At 51.2% G+C, this 10,573-nt stretch overlaps 2 protein-coding genes across 2 annotated transcripts; one reads left to right on the forward strand and one right to left on the reverse strand.

Annotated features, from left to right (window-relative positions):
• The first annotated feature begins 758 nt into the window (after nt 1-758).
• sil1 (SIL1 nucleotide exchange factor) lies at nt 759-5,079 on the forward strand. Its single transcript, XM_018733841.2, has 10 exons — nt 759-986; nt 1,577-1,684; nt 1,793-1,937; nt 2,074-2,179; nt 2,352-2,463; nt 2,578-2,766; nt 3,405-3,526; nt 3,798-3,894; nt 4,402-4,566; nt 4,684-5,079. The coding sequence occupies exons 2-10, from the start codon at nt 1,583-1,585 to the stop codon at nt 5,044-5,046; spliced, it is 1,401 nt and encodes a 466-aa protein (XP_018589357.2). The 5' UTR covers nt 759-986; nt 1,577-1,582; the 3' UTR covers nt 5,047-5,079.
• Nucleotides 5,080-5,767: 688 nt separating this feature from the next.
• Nucleotides 5,768-8,328, reverse strand: LOC108923203 (serine protease inhibitor Kazal-type 1). Its single transcript, XM_018733842.2, has 4 exons — nt 8,193-8,328; nt 6,886-6,926; nt 6,421-6,530; nt 5,768-5,921 (listed from the first exon to the last, which is right to left on the reverse strand). The coding sequence occupies exons 1-4, from the start codon at nt 8,239-8,241 to the stop codon at nt 5,879-5,881; spliced, it is 243 nt and encodes an 80-aa protein (XP_018589358.2). The 5' UTR covers nt 8,242-8,328; the 3' UTR covers nt 5,768-5,878.
• Between the last annotated feature and the right edge of the window lie 2,245 nt (nt 8,329-10,573).

Raw genomic sequence — 10,573 nt, forward strand, 5'->3', positions numbered from 1 at the left:
AAAGTGTAACAAAGTAGCAACATGCATTGGAAACACTTGAAACATCACGTTGAGAAATATAACTTGATTTAAGTATCCATGGCATATTTAAGTTCAGCATATTTAAGAGGAGAAAGAAATGAGAATTTGGGGTACACCAATTAATTTTACTGATTCAGTGACTCAGGGGGTAGAGCTGGTGCCTCGCAGGGCCTGGGCTGTGCGTCAGATGTTGGATCGATCTCTGCTCTACACGTGTCTATCAAAACCGCCACCCCTGGGCTGGGAGGTTCCGGGTTCGAATCCCCCCTCCTGCTCCAGCAACATACCACCAGCACCTAGCATAAGTTGCTCAAGTAATAATTATCTTGCATGCTTCAGAGAAATGCATCTTTTAACTGAATAATCAATCAAGTGTAGAGAAAATAGAGGAAAAAAAATTAACTGCAAACAAGACTCAAGAGGCACAACACTGACTGAACTGAATTGTCGCACTGGATGAAGTTGTAACCAAAGAAGTGCGCTGAGTGGATAAATCGTGAATATACCATTAGTAGTTTGTGTTTCTCTCGGTAATAACATGGAACAGGAACGAAACACTAAAATTCTCATTCATCTTTTTATTTTCCATTACTGAACCAAGCGAAAACTGTTTAACCGACGTCCGAATTTCGACATGCGTCACTCATTGCACGTCATTGCGTCATGAAGAAGAGACGCGCTGTAACCAATCAGATGACGAAGTTGTCGTTTTGTTCCGGAAGTGCACGCCGCTCGAAAGCTGATTGGCTAACAGCAGATGTGCGGCGCTCCGACTGCCTGTCGTGTGCCGTCGCTACTCGCTGCCTATATCGGTGTGTATGCGCGTGACACGTTGTGCGGTTGCGCTTTATTCGCGCTGTCGGCATGAGAATCTTGCAGAAAAGACGGTGTTAAAGGACCAAGTTGTGGGGGTGACGTTTCCGTGAGGAGCAGCAGGTTAATTTTTGGGTCGAGTGGATTTTCAGGTGAGAATGTGTTGCCGTTGTTGTTTGGTAGAGTAACTCAGTCATTACTTTTTTTCGTGATGTTACTTATTTGACGTTGTAAATTGTTGTGGAACAAAGGTTTTAACGCTGCGGGGTTTCGTGTGCTGCTGGTGGTGTATGTTACCTATGACCTCCTCCTCCACTCAGAACTGCTGAATCGAGTCTATCTCTATCTACCTTTGAAAACAGGGTCTTAACGCAGACCGACTCCCTCCCTTCGCCCACGTCACGTGTCCCATAAATGTTCGTGTTTTATATAATGCTGAGATCATACCTGTTGAATGACAGATAAACTTTCACACAGCGGCTCGTGTTATGTAATAAAAATAGGAAGGTGATCAGGAATTATTGATATTCTGATCAAGTTCTGTGCAGCTACTCGTGTGATGAACGTTGGCTCATATGGTGGAAAGAAACAAACTGCACTTATTAAGAATCACACGTCTGCATTCGTGTCTCTTCCTGCTATGTAATAAACACGTTGTATTGTCTATGAGATGTTGCTTTGGTGGAAAATGCTATGTGGCACCGGCCCCATGAGATGTCTCCCCCCCCCCCCCCTCCCCAAGGCGAGCATGGCTGCTGACCGCAGAGAGCTGCTGCTGGGCAGGTGGACCGTGGTGACCCTGCTCCTCTCCGTCCTGTGCTCTCATCTGGTTGTGGCAACCAGTGAAAAAGTGAGTATGTCTGGGAGGCCAAGGAGAGGGAGTCAGAAGGAGCCTCGCGAAGGTGTGTGTTCAGTGTAACTGCAGTGTGACTCTGTCCCTAACCCCCTTCCCTGGCAGCTTCCCAGGACTCTGTCTGCCTTGAGCGTGGTGGAGGGATCCGAGCCGAGCGACGTCGACGAGGAGGCCGAGGTGGACGACGAAGGGGACCCGGAAGATCTCGAGGTGTTCCAGCCCACGCACCGGTGGCAAACGCTCCGACCAGGTCAGCGGACACGCGCGCGCTTCTCCCGCCTGCTCCGGTTGGCCGCTCCGTGTTGGGTGCCCCTTAGACAAGCTCGGCCGAGCGAGCGTGCGAAGCGGGCATCTCAGACTCTCCACGTACGCTTTCCTGACCCCAGGTCAAGCGGTCCCTGCTGGCTCTCATGTCCGCCTGAACCTCCAGACAGGACAGAGGGAGGTCAAGCTGGATGAAGAGGCGCTCAAGTACTGGAGGAACGGCAAGAGGTACTGGCCTGTATTTTCCAAGGTCTCGGACGGCTTGTTTTCCTGAGCAAATTGCATTTGGTACCTTACCAAGGGTACAACAGCAGGGCCCCACATGAGATTTGTGCAAATGACGGCCTTGTTGCCAGCCACCCTGTACAAACAGCCAGCTGTGTGTCTCTCTGGGAGCCAGGCAGGGCATGGCAAACACGCGGTCCTCGTCCTTCACGGCTCAGGAGCTCAAGGAGGCCTTGAAGAAGTTTAAGGAAGAAGGAACGGAGCAGATGGATGAGGAGCGGCAGAAGGCAGGCACCCGCTTGACACATCTCCATCCTTCTTTCTTTCTAATCTTCATTCTACTTCTATGGATGCTGCGTAGAAGAGGTGCCTTTTAGATGTACGTGTCCATCTGTATGCAGGAAGAGGCGGACCTCCGGTCCCGGTTTCGCTCGCTGGATGAGCTGAAGAAGGACATGGCTCAGCTGGACATGCTGGTGGAGACGGACTTCCAGGTGATGAGCCGACTGATGGCCCAACTGAACCGTTCCAGTGCCACGGTGGAGGAGAAGGTCTCCGCTCTGCTGGACCTGGAGTACCTCGTGCACCAGGTCAGCCCTTGATCACACGGTGATGGACGAGTCGACGCGGCGCTTCCGAATGAGCCTCGCTTCCTCGTAGCTGTATTTCTCTGCAGCCTCTTTGTTAGCTGCTTCAGTAGCTCTGTTCCCTTCATATTTATGATAATTTTTTCTATGTTATGCAAACTGTCTCTCTGAACGCCGCTGTTTCACTGCGTAGCCTCATTCGTTCGCGTAACACAAACAACTATCTAGGCGCAAGGTGAACTCGTGAAAAACTCTAATTGTCAAAAACAGATGTTTTACAACACTTGACTGCTCTCTCCCCAGCAGTTTGTCATGTATAATTTTTTGATAAATGAAGATTAAATCACACCAAGTCACTTGTAATGATATTTCCTTTCAAGGGAATTCCATCTTATCCCTTTTCAGTTCATAGTTAAGGTTTTCCTTGGTCTCTTCAGTTTCCTTCACCGCTTTTTTCCAGAGTATTTTACTACAGAGGTCATTATGGATGCTAAAGATGTTTGGGAGATGCGTGGCAGTGACCACGGTTCTGTGACACAGCAGAGAAGCCAAGGAGTCTCTCCGGGGCGCGTGCCGAGGACGCTGCGCCCAGCGTGTGGGTCTTGGCTTCAGTAAGGTGCAGCTGGCCTGTTTGTGCCCAGGTGGACAATGCGCAGGACCTGGTCTCCATGGGGGGGATGAAGCTGGTCATGGATGCTCTGAACAGCACCGATGTGCGCCTGCAGGAGAGCGCCGCCTTCGTCCTTGGCTCCGCCCTTTCCGGGTACGCCATCGCCTGCACCCTGCTGTGCCTGGTCCGCTCTCCGGTGTGGTTACACTGCGATCTGTCCACACTGGCTGTGTTTGCGTTCGCTTTCAGACACCTACCGTGTGACCAGGTGCTGCGTGTCACCTTTGTGTGCTTCCATGAACGTAGCATGGTGAATATCACGTGTAATAATTTGTTTTTACCCAAAACGCCCTTTCTTTTTTTTTTTTTTTTTTTTTTTTCTCTTCCCCCCCCTTCCCTTTCTCTTTTCCTCTTACTCCATCAGTAACCCACGGGTCCAGGTGGAGGCGGTGGAGGGGGGTGCCCTTCAGAAGCTCATAACCCTGCTGGCGACAGATCGGCCTCTGAGTGTCAAAAAGAAGGTCTGTGAGCCACTTCTTCCCCTGCTTGTCCACAGTGCAGCAGAGGTTTCTCTAAACGCTACTGTAATAGTTACCGTTTTACTCTGTTATGTAATTGCTGCATTACATGTCCCTATTTTATGGTGGTTAAGTACCACAGAGTTCATTAAGTCCCCCTCGCTGCTGCTGCTGTGGTACAGAGTTGCTCCGTAAAGTACCCAGCTTTGTAAATGGGCCACACAATATAAAAATCACTTGCTAAGCAACACCGTGACAATAAACACAGTTGGAAATATGACTTCGCATTGTGTCTGTGGAAGTCAAGTTCACGTAGGGATTATTAAATCATAGATTATTAATAACTGATGAGGGGATTTTAGACCGCGGTGAGAACACCGGAGGCCGACCGGTTTAGAACTGGCCCGTTCAGTAAAGAAGTCGCTTTGCCCTTCTTGGGCTGTGACAGCGTAAGAGTACTGAGGGGATGATGTGGCACCGCGGTACATCGTTCTTCGCCTTCCTCTCCAGGTGCTGTTCGCCGTCAGCTCTCTGCTGCGCAACTTCCCCTTTGCTCAGAGCCGCTTCCTGAAGCTGGGTGGCGTCCAGGTGCTGGGGGACCTGTTCCGATTCCCGGCGGGTGCCTTGCTGCGCGTGCGAATCGTCACGCTGCTGTACGATATGCTCGTCGAGAAGGTGGGAGGTGGAGTCAAGCCGGGGCTGGGCTGCGTTGGTCTCTACTTGACAGCCGATGCGATCGACAGTCGACGGGTTGGTGGCGCTTAGTAACGCCCTGTCGCCCTCCTGTTGCAGGAGCTCATCTCTGAGGCTGGCCCGGACCCGCTTCCGGACTCGTCCTACCAGGAAAGGCTGCGCCAGTACGCCCAGGTCTCCCTGCTCCCCCTGCTGGCCGAGCAGGGCTGGTGCCGCCTGGTGCCCGAGCTGCTGGCGTCGCCAGAGCACGACTGGCGCGAGAAAGCACTGCGCACCCTGCTGGCCATGATGCCCCGCTGCAGAGCCACGTACCAGATGGACCCCCAGCTGGGCCATGCGCTCGGAGCCCTGCAGCAGCAGTACCGGGAGCTGGCGCTCGGCGAGCAGGACCTGGGCGAGGATGACCGCTACTTTGGTGAGATCCTGGAGCTGCTGGACACAGTGCTGCTGAAAGTGCGCTGAGCGCCAGATTGAGGGAGGGTCCTCACCCCGCCCCTGAGGACAGAGAGGACCGCGTGGCTGGACTGGGATGGGTCTAGTCTCCGAGGGCCACTGGCTGCACCAAAACAATGCTTTCTGGGGGGGCAGGCTTTGCCCACATCACCAGTCCAGTTCCAGGGAGAGAGTCCCTGCTGTTGAACTCGGGTGTAGAGTATGGTACTTTACTTGAATTGTTGTGGAGAAGAGAGAAATTTATATTTTTTTTGAATGAAAAGCATCACATAAGTTAAACTTTGTTTATTATGCCACTATGAATCTGCAGCTTTTCTTTTGATTCTGTGTGTGTGGTGAATTTCTTAACTCCTTCATAATGAATAATTTCTGCTGACCGGGGTGTCAGACTCTAGTTCCTCAAAGGCACTGTGTGTGCGGTTTGTTGTTGACGTCGTCGTCATCATCATCATTGTTTTTAAATGAATGAATACTCTGTGTGTGGGGGCTGCTCTTTGCGGCCGTGGGATCCCCTCTCGTTAACGCTTGAATGACTACAGAGGGGTAGCAGAAATAAGTCATACGGCTCTTCCGGTGTGAAATACCACACTGTGATTACATGAACTTCCCTTTTTTGTATTTCAAAGAGTGAAAAAATACTGTAACGAGTGTGTGCTTCAAGGTTCCATGCAGAGAGGGCTCTGGGACCCAGGCCATGTGGACTGCTGCAATTGACGAGGGAGACGGGCACTGTGTGCTTAATACATGTTTATTAGTATGTTGTCTGTGTGAGTGCCCCCAGCACCTGCCACCCCACCTCACCCACCCCCTGCAGCTCCTCGCCGGATGGGCGGCTCAGTCCTCAGCACTCTCCGGCGTGAGCAATGAGCACTGGGCCGGAAGCCCTGTGGGACAGAAACGGACCGTTTTACCGCGGTGCACCGATGGCAGATGGTGGCATAAAGACACTTCTCACTCCACCCCGCCCCAGTGTCCCACTGCCGCATTAACCCCCCCAGAGAGGAAAGTGAAGGTTGCTCTCCAGCCAGTCACCTTGCCTTCAGCTTTATTTAAACATTAAAAGCTCTGTTTCACATTGGTGGCCTCAGTCTTGTGATTTTCCTCCCCCACATCTGAGAGTGTGTGTGTGTGTGTGTGTGTGTGTGTGTGTGTGAGAGAGAGATGTTTTGAGCTCTTCTATTACCTCAGCGAACATGGGGTTGCAGGAATATCATATCGGGCATCCAAGGTAAACACCTGTACCCTCTCCTCCCATTCCCACGTCTGGTTAAAGATTATGCTGCTCTCAGATGAACCCCCCCCCCCCCCCGACTTGGCGTAAAGGGAGCTTTTCGGACGCTTGTTTCCATGGAGACGTGGGTCCTCGTTGAGCGGCGTGCTCACCCGTATTCAAGACAGAAGCTGCACTCGTTGGCGAAGGTCTTGCCGTCCGTGCCGCACACCGGATTGTAGTCCTTGGTGCACAAGCCCGGGTGCTCCGTGTCACATGTGGGCTGGTGACGGGAGAGGACGGAAGATGTCTTAGTGACCCCCGCCCCCATGTGACCGTCACACGTTCACCTGATGCATTCATTTGGAATCCAGGTGAGCCGAGTTCCAGAAAGGCCTGGAAGGAGCCCTCTGTCCTCTTTTCTTTTTTAATCCCACTTTGTACACCTGCTTCAGTGTAGAAAAGTGTAATTTCTATTCTCTTTTACCTGATGTGCAACACAGGTTTTACCTGTCAAACCTGCTTTCCTGAAATCTCAGTTGTGTATTGTGCTACTGTGACACTGCATTTTTGTGTGTGTAGGCAGGCATGCATCTGCCACTGTGGGGCGGCAGGCTCTACCTGTGGCTGGGACTTACCAGGTAGGGGGCTGGGGTGGCGTTCACTGGGGAACTGAAAGCTGAAAGAGAGACGGACAAGAGTGTTCAATGGCAGGCGGTCAAGGCTCCGCACTCCTGCTTCCGCTTCCTCTCCACGGGCCGTGCGGTCGAACCCCAACTTCTGCTCTTGGCGCCACGCAAAGAGGAGTGTGTGTTCTGAGTCTCCCTCCGGCCAAGAGACGCGTGCTGTCCTCCCCCCAGCAGTGTGAGGTTCGAGCGCAGGGCGCTGACCGCGAGTGTCCAGTGAGGGCGGAAACCATGGTTACCGCACCAAACGTTCATGTCTTCCAGGGGGCGACCGAAGGAGCACCTCCTGCCTCTCAGCCTCTACTTATAGATCTTCCTCTGCGGCCTCCTTTCAAAGTACTGCGCTTAAGTGTTTTTTACTGTGCATTCATTCTTTTTAACCAGGTACTTTTCTCCCATGAGACAGACAGTGAACAGAAGGTGGTATTTAGACCAAGGTGACTCCCTGCTGGACACAGTACTACTGTATGCTACCTGCACTCAAGTCGCTCATCTCATCACTCAGGAAACTAACACACACACCAGTCAATTTAGAGTACCTAGTTCACCAGAAATATGTCTTTGGACTGTGGGTGGGAGGAAACCAGAGCACCCCCAGGAACCCCACACAGACTGAGGGGGGTCACACCCATGTTTTTCGCATCACCCAGGTCCTGTGAGACAACAGCATTGTTCATTGTGCCCACCCCCACCGCCCCCCAGAGTCACGACTGGATAAACGTTTAAGCAGTTGTTCCCACAAGTATTTTTACACCCTTTTCTGCTCGAATTCTGCAGTTCGTTAGTGTCAGTTCTACTGCAAGGAGCGTAAAGCGTGTGATCTACATATGACTCCATATTTCTCGTTTACCACATGCTTTCCTCCGAAGCGACTGACTAATTATTTATTCATTTACACAGCTGCGTAACTTTTACTGGAGTAATTTGGGGAAAGTACTCTGCTCAAAGGTGCTGCAGCAGGGGGTGGGCTTCGAACCCACAACCTGAATCCAAAGGCACCAGCTCTAAGACCTACACTGCACACTGCCACCCCACGTTAAAAAAAAAAAAAAAAACCCAACATGGCACAGAGTTGTAAAAGTGATGTGCTCCAGTTACCGTGTTGTACCCTTGTTTCAACCTATATTCCAACTCCTGTGACACTTTCACTCCAGTTTACTGGAAGGTAAGTGTGAGGGGGAGAAATCAGTATTTTTTTTTCCCCCCTCTCTCACGCTTCCTGATTTTATAGAAATATAAGCCCCCCCCAGCGCACTCACCTGACAGGTAGAGCAGCATGGAGGCGCAGAGCACGATTACCAGCTTCATGGTGGCTCTAGGAGACGTGTGGTGCTTCGCAGGTGTGACTGACTCACTCTCTCTCTCTCCCTCTGTATGAAGTATCACATCCCGCCGCCTTTTTATAGAGGCCGCGCTCTGATGGGCGAGTGTCCACCCCCCACCCCACCCCACCTCATCTGTGCGCAGCCTCTGACATCATGTCGTTTTCAAGGTTGCCCGTATCTCTGCGCCGTGAGGATTTGTCACACTTCACACCCGTGTTTTTCCTCGTCCAGGACCCCCAGCAGAGTGGAGGACCTTTGCTCCAGTTGTCCGAGTTCAAATAAACATAAGTGCGAGTAAATTATCAAATGAATGAACATATCAAGTACATTTACATTTACTCATTTATCAGACGCTTTTCCCCACAGTGACGAACATCTCTGAGAAAAACACAAAAAGTACATGATACCAACAGGAGGAGAGATTTGTGATTCTAGAGTACAGTCCGTTTGTCTCACACCACGGTATAAACCAGTGTACATCACGTGAGTAGCTGCGTAAAGGAGTTTCGGTTGTTAAACTGTTCTGAAAAAAATTTTTGAACATAATTAACATGTTTATTGTGCGCTTAAGAGATCAGGAAGAAGTGAGTCTGAAAGAGGTGAACTTTGAGACCCTTTTTTACATGGTGAGAGGGATTCAGCAGTTCTGAGTGAGAGGGGGAGCTCATTGCACCACATCGGTGCCGGAACCGGGAACCTTTGTGCTTTTGGTTTTGAACCTTTTGTGTGTGGGACCAGCAGGTGGGCGGAGCTGGAGGAACGCAGCAGTTTGGTTGGAGTGTAGTGAGTTAACGGCCCTCAGACCTCACACCCGATGCTTCCAGGATAGGCTCCTCACCAGCATGACCCTGATCGGGACAAGCAGTTATTGGGCACCGATAAAAGACTGATGTAAAAGAACGAAACTGAGCGTAAATATTTACAGTTGCGAGTGAGACAGACTGTTTTCATGCTCTTTTGACCGATTCCCTCAAACGAGGGGGAGGTGCTGAGAAAATGTCAAGAATGACGGCAGTCTGGTTTGAGGACATGTTTACAGTTTGTACGAATTGACAGCAGGGCGACTCCCTTACCAGGAAATGGCTCCGTTTCAGCAAAGTCAACTACCTATTGTGTGCCATAAATGCAGCATGTGACGCTTTTGTGTTCTGTGAGGTGCTCCCGGTCCCCCCCCCCAACCCCCACCACCCGACCCAGCGCACGGAATCTACGATGACAACGAATGCAGGAGAGGAAAGGTCTACTCACTGTCTTCCACTTTTCGTTTGCAGAAATTGTATCGGAAACCATCGCAAAGATTTGGCGTGATGAACAAATGCCACAGTCCCAGACCGTCGTCACGCACAGGTTCGAAGCGCCGCAGTTGACCTATGAGGCAAATAAAGAGAAGAGCACAACATTCCACATGGGATGAGATACTCATATCTACTGTAGTGGCGTCTAAAAGAGTCACGTGGACAATTCCAGCTGCTCCGCCTCATAGAGCGAAGCACAGCTGGCAACGGAGGAACCCAAAGGGACGAAAGTAAATCACAGCGATTCACTGTCATCCCACATGTAGCTGAGGGATGACAGTAAGAGGCTGTGAAGGCCAGCATTGTGAGAGAGACGCTCCATTGGCCCTTTTCTCCTGCGCTGTGGTCTCATTGGGTCGGGAAGCAGTATGCCGTTTTACCCGATGGCCCATGGTAAGGAACACACACACACACACACACACACACACACACACACACACCGTTGTTATTGTGTCCGTTGTGCCATCAGACAAGGTAAAGAGGGCCACGAGGGGAACTCTCGGGACACGGGGACCGGAGACAATCAGAGATGGTCCATCTTGGGGGGGGTAACAAGGACCCGGTGCAGCAAGGGCCTCATTACTACGGTATTCCTCCGAGATGAGTCACACTTCTTGGGCAGTAGACAGTAGCTCGTCTTACACCTGACAACTCAAAACTGTTTCATTTTTGAAGCTGCTCAGGTTTCTCAGCTGAGATGTTTCCAACACATCCTTCGGATACCAGAATAAGCTCTCAGGATTTGCTTTTACTTTTCGTTTACCATGGCCACAGACAGCTTCGTTCCCGATCCCACCACAACAACGAGGGCACAAGCGAGGTGTACCGTGTTCTACCAGTGGTTACCTCATTTCTGGTCACCATGGTTCATGTTAGCTTAACTGAGTTGGATGGATGTTGGACAAACAGAAGAGTTGGACTAAACAGTGGGACTAAGGGTGTGCGCAGTAGCGGACAGCAGGGGGCAGCCGCGGTCCGAAGCTCCACAGACTGTCGAGGCCTCAGCGGCACGTCAGCCAT

The sequence above is a fragment of the Scleropages formosus genome, chromosome 13, assembly GCF_900964775.1.
Source record: "Scleropages formosus chromosome 13, fSclFor1.1, whole genome shotgun sequence".
Classification (NCBI taxonomy): Eukaryota; Metazoa; Chordata; class Actinopteri; order Osteoglossiformes; family Osteoglossidae; genus Scleropages; species Scleropages formosus.

Coding starts and splice junctions, on each gene's coding strand:
- sil1 (XM_018733841.2), top strand. CDS start 1,583: ATGGCTGCTGACCGCAGAGAGCTGCTGCTGGGCAGGTGGACCGTGGTG. Junction 2,180..2,351: donor TACTGGAGGAACGGCAAGAG/GTACTGGCCTGT, acceptor TCTGGGAGCCAG/GCAGGGCATGGCAAACACGC. Junction 4,567..4,683: donor ACGATATGCTCGTCGAGAAG/GTGGGAGGTGGA, acceptor CTCCTGTTGCAG/GAGCTCATCTCTGAGGCTGG.
- LOC108923203 (XM_018733842.2), bottom strand. CDS start 8,241: ATGAAGCTGGTAATCGTGCTCTGCGCCTCCATGCTGCTCTACCTGTCA. Junction 6,927..8,192: donor CATGCTGCTCTACCTGTCAG/GTGAGTGCGCTG, acceptor TCTCTCTTTCAG/CTTTCAGTTCCCCAGTGAAC. Junction 5,922..6,420: donor AGCTTCTGTCTTGAATACGG/GTGAGCACGCCG, acceptor TCTGTCCCACAG/GGCTTCCGGCCCAGTGCTCA.